Source organism: Mustela erminea, chromosome 6 (genome assembly GCF_009829155.1).
Source record: "Mustela erminea isolate mMusErm1 chromosome 6, mMusErm1.Pri, whole genome shotgun sequence".
In the NCBI taxonomy this organism is placed as follows: Eukaryota; Metazoa; Chordata; class Mammalia; order Carnivora; family Mustelidae; genus Mustela; species Mustela erminea.
Window position 1 is genome coordinate 53,018,874 of NC_045619.1, and position 22,752 is coordinate 53,041,625.

General features: G+C 36.9%; 1 protein-coding gene across 1 annotated transcript in view; it reads right to left on the minus strand.

Moving 5' to 3' along the window:
* The window catches only part of LOC116593234 (ovostatin homolog 2-like), a 45,886-nt gene extending 45,562 nt beyond the window's left edge, over nucleotides 1-324 (minus strand). The window contains exon 1 of the mRNA XM_032347209.1: nucleotides 90-324. Within this exon, the coding sequence (XP_032203100.1) occupies nucleotides 90-154 (65 nt within the window). The 5' untranslated portion in view covers nucleotides 155-324. The remainder of the gene's footprint in view (nucleotides 1-89) is intronic.
* Nucleotides 325-22,752: the final 22,428 nt, after the last annotated feature.

Genomic DNA, 22,752 nt, shown 5'->3' on the forward strand with positions numbered 1-22,752 from the left:
AGCTACAGTCAAATTTTAACATAGAATGCATTTAATAAGTTCACTTTGCTAGTACTATAGTAGGAATAAAGGATATAACATTTCCTTACGGTTCTGAAGCCACAGAAACAGCAAAATGAAGCAAAAAGGTGCTCAGAAAAATGACGGGCTCCATCTTATCCCAGGGTCTGAATCATAAAGACTTCAAGGTAAATATTTAATCTCTCTCTCTCTTTTTTTCTTAGTAGATGTTAACTGCCCCAATTATCCACTTTCTTTTCTTCCTTCTACTCTGCCTCTCTCTGTACCTCTTTGCTTTTAAAGTCAACGAAGGATCAGCTACATTATGGAAAAAGTCACAGGGACCCACCAATCACAATTAAATGGCCTCTCCCATTACTTGGCTGGGCGGTGTGTATGAGGGCGGTTGTCATTTTGTAAACAACTTCCTTCTCAAGTTCACTGGATGCTGCTTTCTGCTTTTGGAATCAGCAGCACAGGTTGTACAGGAAGAAAGAGAAAACAAAGAAAGCGGTTGTGTGACATGTGGGAGTTCATTAGTTTAATTCAGCATTTCCGTTCCAGGGCTGACTACAGTATCAAAAGCATGAATAGACAGGAGTTTGCATTTGGAAGAAAAATACCTCTTCAAAGAGCTATTACCATCCCAATTGTCAAAAGGTAAATTTTTCAGGCTGCTGAGAAAAGTAGTGTATCTGATGTTGTCAAAACACAGATGCAATTAGATACCTCAGTATAGGCTCATTTTACAGATAATTGAAACTGTTATTCTTTTATAAATTCCTAATACAGAATACAACATTTACAATGTTGATATGCAGTCAACTTTTACGATGATTTTTTCAAGAAGATTTTCTTTCCAATGTTCAGTATTCTTTTCTACCCTAAATATAATAAAAACAAATAAATAAAAGGTAATAAATTTATGTGTGACTGTGTACACACCTACTGATCACTTCTTGGCCTAAAAAAAAAAAAAAAAAAAGAGGGAGGAGGGGTTTTATCATAATTTTGATACTAAAATGTTTCTAAAGGGAAAATGAGCCATACCAAAGAAATTGACCACCTCTTGACTGTGTCTCTTGTGTGTTAATTTTCCCACTTATCTTCCTTTCCTTTTTTTTTTAAACATACTTTTTATTGCAAGTATTGATGGAGTTAAAACATCTGGTTTGAAGAATGTTACCGTGTGTCATGAAGAGAGAACTGGTTTCAGTCAGGCTGGCCGGCAACAGGGCAAGGGCAAATCCAAAGGGAAAAACAATAGCAAATATACAGATGAGGAGCTGTAGGTGAGGTAGTAAGAAGTCTCAGGAATGTGAGAGGAAGGGCTCCTAGTGGAGCACACTTTGTGCTCCAGTGCAGAAGTGTGTTCACAAAAGCTCTGACCCTGTTGCTCTCTCAGTACAATTGAGACATTGCTCCCTTCCTCATTTCTATATAGGACTTTGGTTTTTGTCTGTCTTTTCTCTAACCCGGCAAAGGAAACCATCTCCCCTGAAATTTCGGCTTCAGCGCTAATGCTCAATTCTCAACCCATCCTGCCAGATTTATGATTTATTTCCCCTGGAACCTCAAATTGTTCATCTCTGTTTTTGAATAACACCTTCACCTCTGATATCCCCTCAGGCTTATTATTGGAACACTCTCTCCACACCACTCCCCAGACTTACAAAATAAATGAAATCACTAACTTCCCAAACAATTAAAGCTCATCAGCTTTTTTACTCACTAGTATTCAAGATAAACGGCTCCATGAGGCAGATTGTTTAGAGATCCAAGCAACTAATTCTTTATTCCCATGGCTGATAAATCCAAAGGATTGAAACTTCTCTGAAGTATTTGCATTTTTCTGGGTGGCTCAGTGGGTTAAAGCCTCTGCCTTGGGCCCAGGTCATGATCCCAGGGTCCTGGGATCCAGCCCCGCATTGGGCTCTCTGCTCAGTGGGGAGACTGCTTTCCCCTCTCTCTGGCTGCTTGTGATCTCTGTCTGTCAAATAAATAAAAATATTAAAAAAAAAAAAGAGTCATACCCTCCACTGACTGAGAGGTCCCCCTCCCCTCCAGAATAAAATCTTAAAAAACAAACAAAAAAATTTGCATTTTTCCAAATGTAAAACTTTTATGCTGATTAAGTGACACGGTTTATATTAACTTTAATCAAGGCAATTTACTGCTAACAAAAATGTATGTTTTACCCAATTGTCTTAATTCATCTTCAGGACTAACATGTTTTTATGATATCTCTTTCCCAAAATATAATTTTATCTGATTAATGGGGTCTTCAGGTGAATGGGTTCTTCTCCCAGAGACTTCAGGTATGAATCCCAACTTATCTATTGAATACTAACATGATTATGAATTTTCCAGGTATAGTAGAAATTGAAGAAACTATTACAGATGTAACAGCGTTAAAAACGTTTTTTTTTAATTCAAGCATGATTACTATACAGTGTTACATTATTTTCAGGTGTATGATGCAATGATTCAGCAATTCTATCCATTACTCAGTAGTCATCATGAGAAGTGGACTCTTCATCTTTCACCTATTTCACTCATGCCTTCACCCACCTCCTCTCTGGCAAACACCAGTTTGTTCTCTGTATTTAAGATTCTGGTTTTTTGTTTATGTCCTTTTTCTTTGTTCATTTGTTTCTTAAATTCCACATATGAGTAAATCATATGGTATTTGTCTTTCTCTGACTGACTTATTGCACTTAGCATTATACCCTCTAGATCCATTCATGTTGTAGCAAATGGCAAGATTTCATTTTCCTTTATAGCTGAGTAGCATTCCATTGTATATGTGTAGACCACAGCTTCTGTATCCATTCATCTATGGTTGGGTTGGTCTGCTTCCATATCTTGGCTATTATAAATAATGCTGTGAAAATCATAGGGGTCCAGATACCTTTTCAAGTTAGCTTTCTGTTTTCTTTGGGAAAATACCCAGTAGTGGAATTACTGGATCATATGGTATCTGTGTTTTGAATTTTTTGAGGAGCATCCACACTCTTTTCCACAGTGGCTGCTCCAGCTTGCACTCCCGCCAACCCTGCATGAGAATTCCTTTTTCCTCACAACTTCACCAACACTTGTTATTTCTGAAATAACAGCTTTTTGAAGAAAACCATAAAACTACAAGAAATATTATGTATATTTTTAAAATGATAGGTCCTTTTGGTGGAGAAAGCAACGTGGCATGCAATGACATTCAATAAGGAAATTGAAAAAGGTTGTGGTTGGCTTGTGGGAAGTCTTTTTCTTGTGCTAAGGAGACTGAATTTTATGTTGAAGGGTAGTGAATATAATGACTGTACTCCATGGAAAACAGAAAGGGGTAAAAATATGGCAAGAGAGCCATATATAAGTATTCTCAGAGACTATTCTAAGTTACAAAGGTAAGAAACTGGACAATGGTAGTATCTCCTCAAGAACATTTTTTACACTCCAGTTGAGCGACATTGCAATTAGACAAGATAGAAAAGACAAAATGAATATACAGATGAGGTGATGATTTAAGTTTGGTATATACTAAACATGAGGGAACCACAGTGCAATAAAGATGGGATACCCAGTAGACAGTTTAAATAATAAATCTGGTGGCCTGAAAAAAGTTGGAGATGTGAATATAGATTTGGAAATCATTGCATCACATATATGATGTTAAATCTCATGGATTGCTAAAGTTATAGAGGAAAATCATTAACAACGAGAAAGAAGGTAGCCAATGGTATCAGAAATCCTGGTGAAGATCTAGCTTCTCTGCTACTTCAGCTGAGTGATATTTATCAGGTTATGTGACAATATTGGTTTATTTCCCTAGCACCACTGAGGTGGATCTGAAGCATGCCTTAAAATGTTTTGACATTATATGTCACACAAATTCTTTGAGCAACAAGAAAAATTTTCTTGATTTTCTTAGCTACATAATTAATAATAGTCAATATTAAGTGTCAGAAATTTAAAATATTTCAGAGTTCCTGAGAAAATCTTGAACTTCTGGCTCCCCTTTATGCAATGTTTAAGTCAACACTACAAATAAGAGAATTTCTCAATACCAGTAATATATAGGCAGTTAATTATGTTTTAAAATAAAACTATTCAGTTCCTGATGTTGCAATCCATTGAATAGGAAATCACCTTCACCTCCTAAAACAACCTGTTTGACAAGTGAAATCGCCCTTCTTGTTCTCAGATGTTTATCTTCTGCATCACTGATTGGTTGTTAAGGTTGCCAAGAAATTTCTAATCCCACAATACCCACCTGTGGATAAGTGATTAAAATAAAAGTAATGGGGAAAAACAGATGGGTGATGAATGGCCACGTGGATACTTACAATATGACTAGGCTTACAAAGCCATAGTTTTCAACTCTGCAAACAAAAATCATTAGGGTCGACGATGAGATTATTCAAGATCATTTAGGGCAGTTTTAACCTTCCATTTGCCTAAACACCCACTACCACTCCTAAATAATATTAATCCCCTCAAACAGACAAATAAATTTACAGACGAATGTCAAATGGAGTCTTTACCAAATGCTACCACCCATATTGGGGTTCAGGCACCTTCAGTTCTACAACCCTTTTCTTTACTAGAGAAAAAGGCTGAGGTGAGGGGTGGATGAGATGGGAGAAGAACACATAAGAATGATAATATGATGTAGTATTCATAGTTACAGGATTCGTTGCTGGAACCACCGTCCACCTGAACGTTTCTGTGACTGTCCTAGCTTGACCCATGGACCTCTTGTTCTTTCTCTTCTAGAGGGCATGATCTTTGAGTATCCCATTTTCATCCTCCAAAAGTGTCAACAAAACTGTGAAGAATCTGAGGTTTTATATTATTTTCAAGCTAACAAAGTTAGCTATCTATTTCTTGAATGCCAGCAGAAGACACTAGACTCCTGGAGCAGAAACAAATAACTTTATAATTCATGGTAAGCAGTTTAAATCACATGTTCACTTTGGTTTCCATGGTCCCTCCCAGTTCCACTGGGACAACATTGGGTGACCCAGAGAGATACTGCATAGGTGGTGGGTGTGAGTCACAGCTCAGCAGTCCCAGCCATAAGAAACTTTGATCTTGGGTCACCTGGGTGACTTGGTTGGTTAAGTGCCTGCCTTCGGCTCAGGTCATGATCCTGGGGTCCTGGGATTGAGCCCTGTGTCAGTCTCTCCTCAGTGGGGAGCCTGCTTCTTTCTCTCCCTCTCCCTGCCATTCTGCCTGCTTGTGCTCTCTCTCTGTCTCTCTGTCAAATAAATAAATAAATAAATAAATAAATAAATAAATTCTTAAAAAAGAGAAACTTTGATCTTTTACAGTAGGCCTCCAACAAACCTACCTGATCTTTGCTTCAGACAAAGGTTATTCTTTTTAAATACTAAAAATAGCTTAAATAATGTTTTTTTAAATAAAAGAGACATTACTTTTATTATATTGGACAGCAAATGAATCTTCCTTCTGCTCTGGAGGAAGACATGGTCTATATTATCCAAGGCTGTCCACCGTATCCTTGAAAAGACAGTCTGGGAGAAAAAATTATTAGTGTCTCTATTCCCACAATATGCAGAGAAACCTGTGGACAGTTGTCTACCGGTAATATTTGTATATTGTATGCATTGTTTTGCTCCTTTCTTTTGTAATTTGCTAATCTGTTTTAGAAATTTTACATAGAGTGCATCATCACTGGCTTTTACAAAAGCAGAGATATAATTATCAGGACCCTTAGATTAATTCAAGTATTTTGCCCCTAGGAACAGTGCTACAATAACCTCTAATATAATCTTTTTATACATGGACAAGTGTTATTGGTTGGAAAACTTTGCCAGAAGTGGAATTGACTAGGTCAAAGTTAATGTAATTTCAATTAGAATAAAGACTGGTTAATTGTCTGCATATGTGCTGTAGCATTTAGCACTACCACTAGGGATGCCTGTTAGATAACTGCCTTATCAACAGAACATACAACCCCTTTTGAGACTCATCCCAATACGGTAGGTGGAAATAGTAGTTTTGGTTTGTGTTTTATGATGAGTGAAATTGAACATCTTTTCATATGTTTAAACACCATGGGTATTTGTTTATTTGCTAAGTTTTGGTTAAAACATTTTTTGTTTCTTTTTCCCCTGGGTTGTTCTGATTTTTTCCGTTTCTGGTAGCTCTCTATACCCAAAGAAAATAAACTCTTCGTGTTGTGATGTTTTCATTTGTCTTTGACATCGCTTATGACTTTTTTTCTTTAAATGATGCAGGCACCTTTATTTTTATGTAGACAAATTTTAAAATCTTTTCTCTTTTGGCTTCTAGATGTTGAGTTATCTTTACTTTTTTGTTTTTACTTTATTTTTTTATTATTATGTTCAATTAGGCAACATACAGTACATCATTAGTTTTTGATGTAGTGTTCAACGATTCATTTGTTATGTATAACGCCCAGTGCTCATCACCACACATGCCCTCCTTAATACCCACCACCCTGTCCCCCTTCATCCCTTACCCATACCCATCCTTCCACCCCGCCTCCCTTCTGCAACCCTCACATTGTTTTCCAGAGTCCAGAGTCACTTATGGTTTGTCTCCCTCTCTGATTTCTTTCCATTCAGTTTTCCCTCCCTTCCCCTATGGTTCACTGTGCCGTTGTTCTTTATGAGTTATCTTTAGAAAGTTCTCTAACTCAAAGTAAGGAAGAAATTACCCTCCATTGTCTTTTAAGCTTTTTTATGGTTTTCTTTTACAGCTACAATATGATCAATTTGGTAATTATGTTGATGTACAGTGTGAGGTTTAGTTCCAACTTTTCCATTTCCAGATAGCTATCTAGCTGTTCAAGTATCATTTATTACCTTGTTGCTTTTTTGGATGTTGTTTATATCAAATACTTAATTTCCATGCATCTATTAGTTTACTTCTTATTTTTCTCTTGTTTCTTTTTTTAGTCTAACTACTCAGTCATGTAAAATAAACAAGCACCCACTTACATGATAAAAAATGTTTATATGTTCTAATATCTGATCATGCTTGCCTTCTCTCTAATTTCCATGCCGACTTTGGTGCTTTTGCTTTTTAGAGTTTTCTTGACTTATCTTGACTGTTTCTTTTACCATAACCTTTTTAGAGTCAGCTTATTTCTGGGATAAAAGAAAAATCTGTTGTTGGTTTTATTGGAGTTGCATTAAATTAGGAAGAACTGATGCTTTTTAATGTTGAATTTTCCCATTTAATGCATTGCATGTCTGTTCAATCTGCCAAGTCTCCTTTGTTACCCTCTGGGATATTTTAATAAGTTACTCTGTTTATTCTATTAAGTTTATTCTGAGTTATTTTATTTTATTCTTTGTTACTACTAAAATGGTATCTTTTATTATGTATCATAAGAGGTCTTTTATTTTGCACATGAAGACCATTGATTTCTGAATATTCATTTTATATTTTGCTGACTTGTTTTGTAGGAATATGTCAAATGATCCCTTTAAGTAATATTGTCTGCAGATAATGACACTTTCAGATATATGTATTTTCACTACCATTTCGGTAGAAGATTCTACAGATTGTAATCACACAGAAAAAAATTCAGATTTTAGTGATGTGCATGAATTTGTTCTTTTCTCTCCATGCATTAATTTGTCATATTTACTGAGTGCCTGCTATATGCCTGGCAATGGAGATCATCCTTTTAAATAGCAAAGGAAAGAAATAAGCTGGGTTTTGTTTATGCCTTGGGGGAAAAATGCTTTATTGATTGTAATTAAGATTTGTTGTTATTATCTGACTAGAAAAGGGGGAAGATATTGTAGTACAAAATTTCTTTTTTTTTTAAAGATTTTATTTATTTATTTGACAGAGAGAAATCACAAGCAGGCAGAGAGGCAGGCAGAGAGAGAGAGAGGAGGAAGCAGGCTCCCTGCTGAGCGGAGAGCCCGATGTGGGACTCGATCCCAGGACCCTGAGATCATGACCTGAGCCAAAGGCAGCAGCTTAACCCATTGAGCCACCCAGGCACCCTGTAGTATAAAATTTCTAAAGAAACACTGCCGGTTACTTTGTTGTGTAATATATGTAATGGATTCAGTGTTAGTACCTTGCTACATTTCATAAAGGCATCAGTGGGGTGAATAGACATCGGGTAGGGATTCATAATTGTCTAAACCTATAAATACAATATTTATTAAAGTCAAGTAACTATAGTTTAAATTATGTTCTTAACACTGACAAATAAGATAGGTAAAATGTGACTAAGTCATACTGATAGAGTAGTGAAAATATTTGTGTATAATCTTACACATGTGAGTAAATTCATTAGGCAATACTGCTAGTATTAGGAGAATAGAAAAAGGAGAATTAGAATTAAAGTGTAGGCTGTGGAGCCTGACAGGATTCAAATCCAGGCTCTTTCACTTACAAATGGATTGATATTGGGCATGTTGAAACCTCTTGGAAACTGATATCCCCATTTGCAAAAATAAGGAAAATAACAGTACCAATCTTACAGAGTTCTTCTGAGGATTAAATGTATTTTTAAAGATAAAGCAAACAATCTTTGTCATATAGTAAAAACTCAATAAATGTTAGGACATGTAAGGGGAGGTAAGATACGTGGTGCAAGCAAAGTAAAACTCAAGTCTGCTTTGTAGAAGGTGGTGATTGAGGGGCGCCTGGGTGGCTCAGTGGGTTAAGCCACTGCCTTCGGCTCAGGTCATGATCTCAGGGTCCTGGGATCGAGTCCCACATCGGGCTCTCTGCTCAGCAGGGAGCCTGCTTCCTCCTCTCTCTCTGCCTGCCTCTCTGCCTACTTGTGATCTCTCTCTATCAAATAAATAAATAAAATCTTTAAAAAAAAAAAAGGTGGTGATTGAGCAATACACAATCTCTATGATTCCTTCTATGTTTATACATCCTACCTCTGAGGTTAGACTAACTGATATTCTAAGAAATAAATAGAATCGATTGTTTAGGAGAGCAAGTGGTCATTTGTTTGGTGCCAAGGCAGTAATTTGCGTTGTTCCAGGAAGGAGGAAGGAGAATCAGTTGCTTGCTGTGACTTGGACTCTGCCTAATTGGTCTGGAATTGTGCAAATTAGTACAACAATGTTTGATTACGCTAGTCCAATGCAAACATGGGCAGATTTCTTTCTTACCAAACCCATTCTGGGAACAAAGGGGAAAAAAAATCCAAGGGTAACAGCTTTTAGAAAGTCAGGCATTTTCCTTTGTAAACTAAAGATTGTATAAATAAGAAAGCACTTATTTGGGATTAGAAAATATTCTAGAGTCACAAATGACTAAATCTTTGTTGAAAGCCTCTTAAAGATATGAATGGTATATGTTTTTTTCTTTTGTCTATTGACCTGTGATATCTTTAAAGTATTACAAAGAAGAGAGAAGCTACCAATCTATTATCCAACATCTAACAAAAGAAATAGAGCATTTTTTAATTGTAAAATCCTTATTTTTCTAGATAGCTTTGACCAAGAATAAATGTGCCTTTCTTTTTAGTCATGGTCTAGTTTTGAAGAAATAATGCAACTGCACAAGTTAACCCTTTGTAGAGCAAAACTGGTGATGGTTCAGCTAGTTAAGTCACTCAGTTTTGCCTGTGAATTCTACTTTTTCATAGTTTTATCCTATTGCATCAATAAAATTGAGAACATCATATATGATTCATTCCACATCTCTCAAAAACTTTCAAATATTTGAATCCATTTTTCCTCAACTCTCTCTTTTCTTTTTTTAATGTCAGAAGATTAAATGTCCCTCCTTCATTTAAGGTAAATTCTTCCTCCACCTGTATTTTAGATCTTTTCTATTCATGTCTTTGAAATCTTACTACCTAAATAATTGGGCCATGGCTAAAGCAAGCTAATATTTTGAACCAACTAGTTTTTGCCTCATTGTATCTAGGAGTACAGTGTTGCTAATGTCTTTGCAATATGCAATCGAACAAAAGATGTTACCAAAAATAGACGAAAATGTTCCCTCTTTCAATATTTAAGTCAAATCACATTCACTTTTCTCTATATTACAATATGTAGGACTATGGACTTTAGTCTACTTATGAAAATTACCAAGAATAACCCTCAGGTACCTGGGCACCTGCCTCCAGCTCAGGTCATGATCCTGGCTGAGGTCCAGGGATGGAGCCTGGTATTGGGCTCCCTGCTCCATGGGTAGCTTGCTTCTCCTTCTTCCACAGCCCCCCACTTGTGTTCTCTCTCCTGCTGTGTCTCTCTTTGTCAAATAAATAAATAAAATGTTTAAAAAAAAAAAAAGAATAACCCTGAGGCTTGAGGTGCCTAGCCAAAGGAGCTGACCTTGCATAGAGCCAGTGTAACTAACAGAGGTCAAGACTCTAAACAAACTACTGGGTATTTACAACAAAGATTCAGATGTAGTGAAAAGAAGTGCCACCTGTACCCCAATGTTCATAGCAGCAATGGCCACAGTCGCCAAACTGTAGAAAGAACCAAGATGCCCTTCAATAGACGAATGGATAAAGAAGATATGATCCATTTATTCTATGGAGTAGTAAGTCTCCATCAGAAAGGATGAGAAGCCTCTTACACTATTGGCAGGAATGCCAGTTGGTGCAGCCACTTTGGAAAACAGTGTGGGGTTTCCTCAGAAAGTTAAAAATAGAGCTACCCTATGACCTTGCAATTGCACTACTGGATATTTACGCCAAAGATACAGATGTAATGAAAAGAAGGGCCATATGTACCCCAGTGTTCATAGCAGCAATGTCCACAATAGCCAAACTGTGGAACGAGTCAACACGTCCTTCAACAGAGGAATGGATAAAGAAGATGTGGTTCATATACACAATGGGATATTACTCAGCCATCAGAAAGGAAGAATACCTAACTTCTGCACAACTTGGATGGGAGTGGAGGAGATTATGCTGAGTTAAATAAGTCAAGCAGAGAGAGTCAATTATATGGTTTCACTTGTGGAGCATAAGGAATAACATGGAGGACAAGGGGAGATGGAAAGGAGAAGTGAGTTGGGGTAAATAGGAGGGGAAGACAAACCATGAGAGACTGTGGACTCTGAGAAACAAACAGGGTTTTGGAGGGGAAGGAAATGGGGGGTTGAGTGAGCCTGGTGATGGGTATTATGGAGGGCACGTATTATATGGAACACTGGGTGTGGTCCTTAAACAGTGAATGCTGGAACACTGAAAAGAAATAAAATAAAGAAAAATGGAAAAAAAAAACTGTAAACAAAGGTTGTTTGTTTCTTGGAAGATGTGGGGCCCTGGCACTTTTTGCTTTATACGATTTCATTTACATAACTTTAGAATAAGGCAAATTTTCTAGTTAGATTTGCTTTCATTTTTCAAGCCCTAATTTACAATAACAAAGCCTGAGCTCAAAAGTCTTCAACAAAAGCGAATGTATTTTCTTTTTTGTTCTTTTTTCTTTTTTTTTTTGCAAGTGTATTATTTATTTTTAAAGCTTTTATTTATTTGACAGAGAGAGAGATCACAAGTAGGCACAGCAGCAAGTAGAGAAAGAGGGGGAAGCAGGCTCCCTGCTGAGCAGAGAGCCCAATGCGGGGCTCAGTCCCAGGACCCTGAGATCATGACCTTAGCTGAAGGTAGAGGCTTAACCCACTGGGCCACCCAGGCAGCCCTGCAAATGTATTAAAAAAAAAAAAATATTTGCCCTACTTAAGATCTGGTGGCCTTCTTTCAGTTCCTCAAATAGAAAGGTCTTTTACCCATACTATGCTTTATAATGAAGAAACTTTTATTTTTCATTTCTTAGAATACCTTTATACTAGATCACAGGTGTAAGATAATATATTATGAAGTAAAATCTTCAAACTATCATAATCCTTTTTTTTTTTTAACCCATGGCACAACTTAATGATTCCTCCTTCATATTGTATTGCATTTGAAATAGATAATTCAGTGTTTGCTCTCTCCTACTTAAATGTGACCTTAATGAGGGCAGAGACTAAAAAACTGTCTTCTTTTGTACTGTATTTTCAGTGCCTTGAACTGAAACTTGTAACATATGGTGATTGTTTAATAAATATTTTTTAAATGAATGAATTATGGTATATAGTTATAGCATAGAATATAAATATGTGATATTATGGTAGAACATCATTCACTCAAGTAATGATTATGAGTCTGGTTTTTAAAAAATAATTACTTCTGCTTCTTTGATGAGAATAGGTTTTAGAGAATCAAAAATGGAAGCAGGTAGACCACCAAGGATGCTATTTGGGAAATGCAAAGAGAGATAAATGTAGCTTTGTACTGACATGGTAGTTAGGAAGATGGAGAACAGGGAGATATTTGAAATATGTTATGAGAGGGAAGGAACGTGAACTTGGGGTGAAGAATAAAAGAATATGAGGAATAAAGAATGAATCCTTTATTTTAGCTGGCTAAAATGACTAAGTAAATGACTTAGTGAATGACTGAATGACTAAGTTAAACAAATTTCTGAAGTGGAATATGAATGAGTAGAGAATTGACAATTCTACTTTATACATGTTGTGTAGAAAATATGAACACTTTTGGGGTGCCTGGGTGGCTCAATGGCTTAAGCCTCTGCCTTCGGCTCAGGTCATGATCTCAGGGTCCTGGGATTGTGCCCTGCATCGGGCTCTCTGCTCAGCAGGGAGCCTGCTTTCCCCACTCTGTCTCTGTTTGCCTCTCTGCCTACTTGTGATCTCTGTCTGTCAAATGAATAAATAAAATCTTTTAAAAAAATATGAACACTTTTTTCCCCCTCACATATCATGTGGGAATATCAAGTAGACAAATAGATAAATTGGTCTGGAGAGCAGGGGAGGGATGGGAGCTAAAGATGTGAAGTTCGTGCCTTATTGGTATATAGTTAATATTCATATCAAATATTGACCAAGATTAACCAGTCAAATTCTTTTAGGTTATTAAACCAATAGTCATAGTTATAGTTATCTTAAGGCAATAAAAATTAGTTTTTATATACTTCTATAGTTAGTAGGTTCTCTGGAAGTTTCTCTTAAAAATTTTTGATATGTCATCTTGTGTGACTTAAAAAAAGTCCAAACTCATAATTTCTTTTTGAATTTTAATATATTTTCATAATGTATTTGGATTTGAAATATAGATCCATCATTTTAGGTCAATATTTTACTGAAAGAAAGTACTTTTTGGCAGGGTTTATTAGGTTTATCATGTACCATACTTTGACCATAACAATTTGTACTTCTCCTATTTTTGTCAGATTATACTAAATTAAGAAATATTGTAGATTATCAGATGTGTTCCATGGACTGACCAAAAGACTTGAAGAACAAAAATAGATACATGATCCCAGCTCATGTTGGCTTGAAAATATGAGCCATTGAGTTCTTTACTACTGTAGTTATAGAATTGTCTGTGTTACTGTTGCAATTCCCATTATAAAACTAAAGTACAGATCTCTAAACACAGTATTGGCTTAATAAATGTTCCAATCAATTTGAAAGAAAAAATTCCCATGTATTCACTTGTATGTGTTATCCAGGCCAAGTCAACAAGATAACTTACATTTAGGGGTGATCAATCCTATCTTAAGTATCTAAATGAAGAACATGAAACATTTAGGACAAGAGTTCATTTTGTGGGGTTTATTTTTTGATGTACCTATAAGACTGTCAGTCAACACCACAGTTTTACTGGCATGTTCCAGAAGTAACCCCAAGAAGAAAATAATCCTGTGAGATCATGTCTAGGATGAATAATTCAATATAAGTTTTGACAAAATAATATATTAAGTTTAGGCAAATAAATATATTCTAATTATCATAATTAGCTCACTAACAGCTATTTTAAGATTAATTTATCTTGGAGCATCCATAATGAGTTATTTTTTTATGGAGATGAGGAAGTGAACTACTTTTAACTTCAATACTTCGATAGTGAAGAATGCTGGTGTATCAGTGATGTGCCACAAAGACTCAACTGGTACTTAATACTGTCATTCCTGGAGATAACTCTAGGCAGTACCTTCTGCATAAAGTTGTGAATTGCAATGCCACCCTTATCAGAGTGAAACCAGGACTTCTAACCTAATCACAATTGATCACAAACATCACACAATATATTGGGATGCCTGGGTGGCATAGTCAGTTAAGTGTCTGACTTTGGTTTCAGCTTAGATCATGATCTCAGGGTTCTTAAGATCAAGCCCTGAGTTGGGCTCTGCACTCAGCATGGAGTCTGCTTGAGATTTGCTCTCCCTTTCCCTCTGCACCCCTCTCTAATGCTCTCTCTCTCTAAAATAAATAAATGAGTCTTTTTTAAAAAAAAGTCACACAATAAAGAGCTTCTGTATTCTTTAGATCTATTTTTATTAGATCATTATGTGGAGAGTAAAAACTTGAGAAGCTCAAAAGATGACCTCAGAAGAGCCAAGCAAAATCTCTACATCAAGTAGACTATATTACAATAAATTCTTTTCACTTACATAGAATATCTTTTTCTTTAAATATGAAAATCTGTAAGTCTGTATGAGCCAAACGAATGCAAGTTAAGAATATTACTTGTTCTGCATGCACTAAATTATAGAGGCTACCCTTATACAGAGAATTATCAATGTGGTTGAATATAGTAATTAATCTAAATGACTAAACATTTTTGGTTCAATGCTTACAGAGAAACATGAATTTGTATACAAGACAATATGATTTATCTGCTCATTAAGGACATTTTTACACTTTATTAGGATCGCAATTTCAATATAATATGAATATTGTCTTGTATTATCCATGTAACATTGTTGATTTTTTGAAAAAGGTTTTATTTATTTATTTGACAGAGAGAGAGAGACCACAAGCAGGGGGTGGGGCAGAGGGAGATGGAGAAACAGGTTCTCTCCTGAGCAAGGAGCCCGATATGGAGCTCTATCCTAGGACCCCAGGATTATGACCTGAGCAGAAGGCAGATGCTTAATTGACCGAGCCACCCAGGTACCCAAATGTAACATTGTTATGTTGTAATATAATACAGAGAATGTGATATTTAATGTACTGTGTTAATTATATCGTAAGTTAAATTTACCTTAATTTTTAGTTAAATTTATCTTCCATTTGTATAGTTATACATACATAAAAATATTTGTATGTATAAATGCATACATAGAAATGTGTTAATAAATCTTTACTGCAAATTTTCACATAAATGATACACATGAGCAAAATTAGAATTTTTTTCTTTTTCTGTAAAATGACTATTTTTCTGTGTCCGGATAACTAATGCTCTTTTTGTTTGCCAATCTATTCTGTTAAACTTGATCTTGATGTATTTTAACAAAATTATTATTTTTTTAATATTAAATGTTCATGTTCATCTTTGGTTCTCATTGAAATGTATCTTTAAAACAGAGTATTCTATTTATCTCTTATTCCTTTGGCAATAGTCAATTTTGCCTTTCTCAAATTTAGGTCCCAAAATAGGAATAAGAGAACTGTTGAGATATCTTTTTTTGTATAAACAATTTTTGGGTCCCAGAAAGGTCCCCAGGTACCACATTTATTCCTTTACTTTATTCAAAGAAGTAGGGTAGTAATAATAAAAATAATCAAGTTTGTTTGTCAGCCTCAAAATTTGATCATTTCACACTACTGTAAGAATACTTTTTTAAAAAAGATTTTATTTATATATTTGACAGAGAGAGAGCACAAGTAGGCAGAGAGGCAGGCAGAGAGAGAGAGCAGGTGGGAAAGTAGGCTCCCCGCTGAGCAGAGCCGTACCAGGACCCTGAGATCATGACCCCAGCCGAAGGCAGAGGTTAACCCACTGAGAGATTCAGGCACCCTGTAAGAATACTTTTTTACTGAACTTAAAAGAACTGATAAATTTAGAAGAAAGTACATTTTCCTAGATTTATTACATATAAGTTAAGTAATATATGGTGAACATATTACAATGATTATAAATAAGGATTACAAAAAAAAAAAGCTTAAAAAAAGGATACCCATGTTGAGGCATAAAGGCTGGTATAATAATTATCTACACAAATTTGTTGTTTCTAGGATCCTAGTTTTCAGTACTCTTGTTAACTGAAGGCACTTGGAGTTATACTAAAATCCTCATATTTGACTCTTAATAACATAGCAAAACATCACTGTAATAAGCTGAATCCAGGATTTCTCCTTCTTCTACTTAACAAAACTCCTCAGTGGTATAATCTCTGCTAGAAAATGTTCCATGCTTTATACGTACACAGGCCTTTTGTAATTTCCTTGGATAATCCTGATTTAATTTTATTTTATAATGGTTAACACTTAAAAGAAAAACTTGAAATTATCAAGCAGGCTCTCCAATTACAGATTTAAATTCAATCTTGGAACATGAACAACTTCCTGAATTTGAATTAATCCACATGACCGAGTTAATTATCCTCAACTGGGCCTTCCAGGTTAAAAGAAGATAAAGATCAACATTTAAACAAATACAGATCATGTTCTAGTATGCCTGGTCATTATTTGCTTATTTTATGAACTACCTCTCACTGAGAATGTTATTAAATACCTTTGCAAGTCTTCTTTACTTTTTACTTTAAAATTATTGTTCTTCTCCTCAATCTTCAGAGAAACGAAGGAGAACAAATGGAATTAAAAACCCCCAAAAGTGGCAAAGGCCTCAGAGACTCTAGAACTTCCATGTCCTAAGGAATTGCCATAAGCCTTGATGATACATGGGATACAGACTCTCCCTTATAGATTAATAACAAGCTGCCCCATATGGTAGGGTACTTCCCTATTATGAACAGATACAACTAGATACAACCAATCTTATTAAATAGGTATAAACACTTTTTCTAAAATAGTCACTCAACACATCCCTTCATAATGTGGACATGGAAATTTAGTCCTCTCAAAGATATACCATAAAAAAATATCCATCTCTGTCTTTTGAAGGAAAAGATCTAAACTGGTAACATAACAACTAATATTGCAGTAAAACTCCAAAGTGTTGGTCCTTGGATGCATGTTTCCCACTTAAGAAGAGAGCATCTTCTCTTGACCACCGGGTATCATTTTGTTTTGATCACTGGTATCCACTTTCCTGGAGGAATTTAAAGTGTAGGTTCTTAAGTGTCCTCTAAAAAGAGGCAGCTATAGGGAGTAGAAAACTTCCATATAAGATGACAGAATAAAATTAATTTTTTGCTTCCCCACCATCATATTTCTTTCTGTTTTCTCTTCTCTAATCTTGCCTACTATTATATTTTTACATCCCCTATTGACTGACTGAATGATTTCCCAAAAAAGCTCCCCCGAGGGAGTCTTTCTCCATCTTTTTACTGTTGACAAACTGTGGTCTTCTGCCACTCAAGGAAAAGCAAAATTTTCTTATGCATTTTCTGACCATAGCTACCACTTTGAATGAAGTGATAGGTGTGTCTATCAACCTCCATCTGTTCCTGCTATAGAGCATCCAACAGCTGTTTCTTTAAAATACGCATTCTCAACAGGGGTGACATGGTTTCCAAGAGAGGAAAAATAAGTTCTCATGGGTTGAAAATGTCTTAGTTTTATATGTATAAGCATGGTTATACATATAGTGCATAAAGAGGTATACAGCATATCTAAATTTTTGGTATTAAAATTTCTTGGGTATGACAATTAGAAACAAAATGCCCAAAAGTGCTCCTTAGGGGAAAAAAACTGAAGAAAGATTGAGAAACATTGGAAAAAATATTTCAAAAGTTAGATTTTCTTTTGCAGGTCTTGTCTGGTACTTAAATTACCCTTACATTACTAATTATAACCTTTAATCTTGTAAAAATTGGGCCTTGACTCCCTCACACCCCTCCAACAGAATACTTCTCTTGAGGTCATTGCATTCTTTTAAAAAAAATTTTTTTTAAAGATTTTATTTACTTATTTGACAGAGAGAGAGAGATCACAAGGAGGCTGAGAGGCAGGCAGAGAGAGAGAGAGAAAGGGAAGCAGGCTCCCTGCTGAACAGAGAACCCAATGTGGGACTTGATCCCAGGACCCTGAGATCATAACCTGAGCTGAAGGTAGAGGCTTAACCCTCTGAGCCACGCAGGCACCTTGAGGTCATTGCATTCTTAGCAGCTAAATCCAGCCCATTGGAAGTCTACTAATTTCAGAACTATCATTAGTAAAATAGTGTCTCTTCTGTTTTCTCAGTGACACTTCAGAAATGATTTAACTCTACTCAGAAAATGTGACTGCCTTAAGGGACAAATGATTGATTCATTCCTGTTGAAATGAACGATACTTATATTACCAGTGGGGACTGTGCTCATCTAGGGGCTACAACTTCCTACATGGATATGGACATGACTTCTACTCTTAAAACTCAACAAGGGCGCCTGGGTGGCTCTGTTGGTTGGGTGTCGGCCTTTGGTTCAGGTCATGATCCCAGGATCCTGGGATGGAGTGCCACACTGAGCTCCTTGCTCAGCAGGGAGCCTCCTTCTACCTCTGCTTGCCTCTCCCCCTGCTTGTGTGCTCTCTCTCTGTCAAATAAATAAATAAAATGTTAAAACAACAACGACAACAACAAACCTCAAGAAACCATTTTAAATTCACAACCAAATTTAGCATGCCTATGATTACCTCTTAAGGAACTCCCAAGGGGGTGGGTGTTTGTGCCATAGCAAATCTTCCTTCTGTACCATATAAATACATTCAAGTAAACAGTCCATGACTAAGCTAACGGAAAAAGCCACCAAGGTCTCAGAAACTGACCTAGAAAGGATATTGAGAAACGTTTAAATGGTCTGATGTGGTTATCTAAATTTCCCGCTTTGTCATCTATTTCAACGACTAAGAGAGTTTTGCTGTTGGCAGATGTCTGTGTTGGCCATTGACTGCATTTTATCCAGTTTTGTAGATGCCACCGCACATCCATTATCACATCACACGATTCCACAACTTGTCACTGCATGGAGGAGTAACTCTTCATCCAACTGCAATCAACATTTTCTAGAAAATCTCCTGAATTGCAGAATTTCAGTAATGCTGAAGACCTGAAGACCTGGGCATCAAAGATTAATGTCTTAATGGCTTGAATTCTTCTGCCTTTAACCAAAAGCGGGGGGCTAAATAGAAAAAACCAAACTGCCAGCTCTTAGCTGGTGTTCCTGCTGAACATAATCATTTCATGCACTGCAAACACAACCCAAGATCACTCTGGGATCATGTCAATGTGGGACAAGAGCAAGGCCACTCCTAGTACTAGTACTACTCATAGTACAAACTCAAATCAGAACCTTGTGAAAACTCTAAAACTAATCAAATGTCTCCCTATTTCAGAGACATGCATGACTCCAGCTTCTTTCTCAAGCTCAGGTCTTGCTACGATCTTCCTGCTTCCTACATGAAAACTACTGAGAAACCTTCAGCAATTACACAGGGCATATAAGTGAAAGGAATCTCCAAATAGCATACCTAGACAAAGTTTGGATAAAGACAAAAGATCTGTATCCATAGGAGAATAAAAATGGCAAATATCACTAAAGTCTTAGATATCCCTGTACACCATCCAGGGTCCTCCTCCTTCCACACAGGCATGCTTGGTCTCTGGAACATGAACATGAACTGCCATGATGTGGGTATGATATTTTGGTCTCAGGGAAATCAAGGGACAAGTCTATTGAGAGGATTTTTTATCGCCCACTGGTCACATAGCTGAACCGGCCTCCGAAACCAGGTTAACCTTGTACAGAACATCAATCTGTATATTTTCAGTGAAAATTGGAGTTGAGCTGATAGAGGGCACATGCATGTGCTTCTTGGCATGTTAAACCTCACATAATAAATTATTAACTAGCACACTTATTCAGGCATCTCTGGAAATGATGATAGGGCTACCACAAAACAGCTGTAAGTTAGCCCTATCCCTCTACTATACTCAATAATCAAATTGCCCTATGGACCAAAATGCTAGTTTCTGAAAGTATCTAATCCAGAGCAAGGCCATGCTTTGACCCTTCCTTAAATCACCTAGCATAAGGCCAAACCCTATAACAAGTCCTCCCTAATACTCTCCTACTCAAATATTCCATTATGAAAGATAGAGTTGACTCACAGTTGAACTGGACAAGAACAGCTATAGTCTCTGAGGACTGTTGGTTGTCTGTCTTTGACTTTCAGCAGAGATAAGCACAGTGAGATTTATGATGCGCTATTGAAACTTCAAAACTCCCATGGTGACCCCTAGGGCTAGTTTGTTGATGGTTTTCAACTAGCCACAACCCATCAGGTAGCCTGACAATAATGTGGCCAATGGGGAATAAAAACCCAAATGGGAACTTCTGTCCTGAGCTTTCCCAGAACTACAGTTCCTTGCATAGATACTGATAGTTCAGTTTGGAAACAGAATGCAAACTATGTGTGAACAAGAACCCTGGGCTGACTGTGCCCAGAAGTCTCCAGGATCCCAAATGTTTGCCTACATCTCTTTCTCTGGCTGGACTGTGTCTGTGCCTTTTAGGTAAAGGGCTTACGTGACTATGCTCTGTGGAGTCTTGGAATTGCTCAAATATCCAAACTGTCAAAAACTATACACCTGTGGATTCCTATGGTGTGGGTACTGCTTGCTATAGCACACAATCAATACAGCTTTAACTCATATTTGTCCTTGTCTTAAACTGGCAGATATCGATGTGGGAAATCAAGGTAGACGTCTTGCCACCAAAGTGGACAACATAGCTTATATCAATGGAAAACAAAGATCTATACTACAGTTTACTTTAAAAAAAAAAAAAAGATTTATTTATGTATTAGAGAGAGAGTGAGAGAGAGCAAACACATGAGCACGGGGTAGAGGAGTAGAAGGAGAGGGACAGAAAGTCTTAAGCAGACTCCATGCTGAGCGTGGAGCCTGCCTACTGTGGGGCTCGATTTCATGACCCTAAGATTGAGACCTAAGCCAAAACCAAGAATCAGAGCTTAATCTACTGCACCACCCAGGCACCCCTCCCTTTTACTTTTTGAACAGAATGTTTAGAGAGAAAACAGATGGAACCGTAGTATACGGCTTTGTTTGGAAGAGTATAGTAATATGTCATTTTATATATAAAAGAATGTTTGGGGTCAGGGTTAAGGAGAACTGAACTGCTCTGCATTAAAAAATTAAAAGACTTAACATTCTTTCTTCTTTCTTTTCTTTCTTGTTCCCGAAAGATAGTAACTTGGACAGCTGGAAATGGTGCAGTAACCTAGCTAGCTAGAGGCTAGCAATGAAGTATAAATGTAGCCAAAAAACTATTCTCTTCCAGAACTCTCGAAATATAAAGAAGAACAAAAAACAAAACAAGAAAACTTGCATGGTTACTGGAAACTAGAGAGAGTGTCTTCCATGTGTATATGAGATAGTGCAGGAAGGTTAAAAAAAAAGAAAGAAAGAAAGAAAGAAAAGGAATGATGCAAAAAGGAAGGTCTTGATCTGCTGGTCTCTATTTAAAAGAGCAGTAAGCCCAGGGGAAATGTTTATAAGACTCTTCCATAATCCCACTAATACTCCTTTGTTTTAGGATAAAGTGTAGATCAGCAAAACCAACAAGAGCGATCATGTCTGTTTTTGGATTTAGCTGACACAAACTGAAAATCAGCTTATCATTAAAGCTATCTCTTAAGAGAGAATGATGCTTAGTAATAGCCTATAAAATTGTCCTTTTATTGTAAGAACAGGCTAGAGGGGGGACTGGAGACTGGGGACCAGCGATAAGCACACAGATTTTCTTCCAAGAACAAAAACCAGGCTGTTCGCCACTTCTGTGCTCTAATTACTAGGAGACTACAAGAGACAGCCTACAGAGGTTTTGTGTCTGTTTGTAATGAGATTTTGACCTGAGAATATTTCCCCTAACAACATTATCAAGTTAGGATTTGTTAGGGGTGAGAGAGAAGTCGGCTTTGTGTGAAAAGTGGGGATCCAGGCCCAGAATAAAGACCACCAGAAGGAAAGCAGCAAGCACAAAGCAGTTGATTAAAGAGAAAATACACTCTCGAGTGGTCTATAACCGCAGCTGCTTCCAGTCTTTTGGGAAACTCCTTGCACAGGTTGTCAGGGGGCGTTTTTGACCTTCCAAGTGTCCTGAACAGTTGGGACTGCCTTTCTCCAGCAGATGGGCGGTACCTTATATGCAAATGAATTATAATGAGTCTAGGAATTACCCTGGAGAGAGGTGGAGGAGGAGGGCTCACATTCTGCACCTGTGGTTTTTGATCTGTCAGGCCCAGGGTCTTGGAAGCCACAAGGTCTGGATGTTGAGCTCCTGGTCATATAAGGTGTCATTCATTTATCACCATCCTTGCCTCCTACTCCTGTCTCTATCATTCCGCCTCAGGGACTTGAGACCCTGCCTCGGGACCTTCCTTCCACAGCTCCTGTCTAGCTTCTACCCAAGCGAATTAAGAAAGTAGATAATTCCATGTGTTGACATTGGAACAAGATATTTCCAGCATAATACTGACTCAAAACACTTATAATTAATGCAATTTTTGGAATACAACATCATCTAAATGTATATATGAAAAGCTCTTTGGAATCTGTGTATGAAAATATTAAAAGTGGCTACTTCTGGGTATCAAAAAAAAAAAAAAAGAAAGTAGAGCTGATAATATCTTAACTACAAAAGAGAAATCACCATTTGACACCACCCTTCCTCTTTCCTGATACCTTTGGTTCCCTTACCTCGCAGGGAACCGCCCCTATGTGGTTTTCCTTCTTCTCATTCGTGTCTCGCAAACAGTGTTTGTTGATTCTTCTGCTTCCGTTGTTCA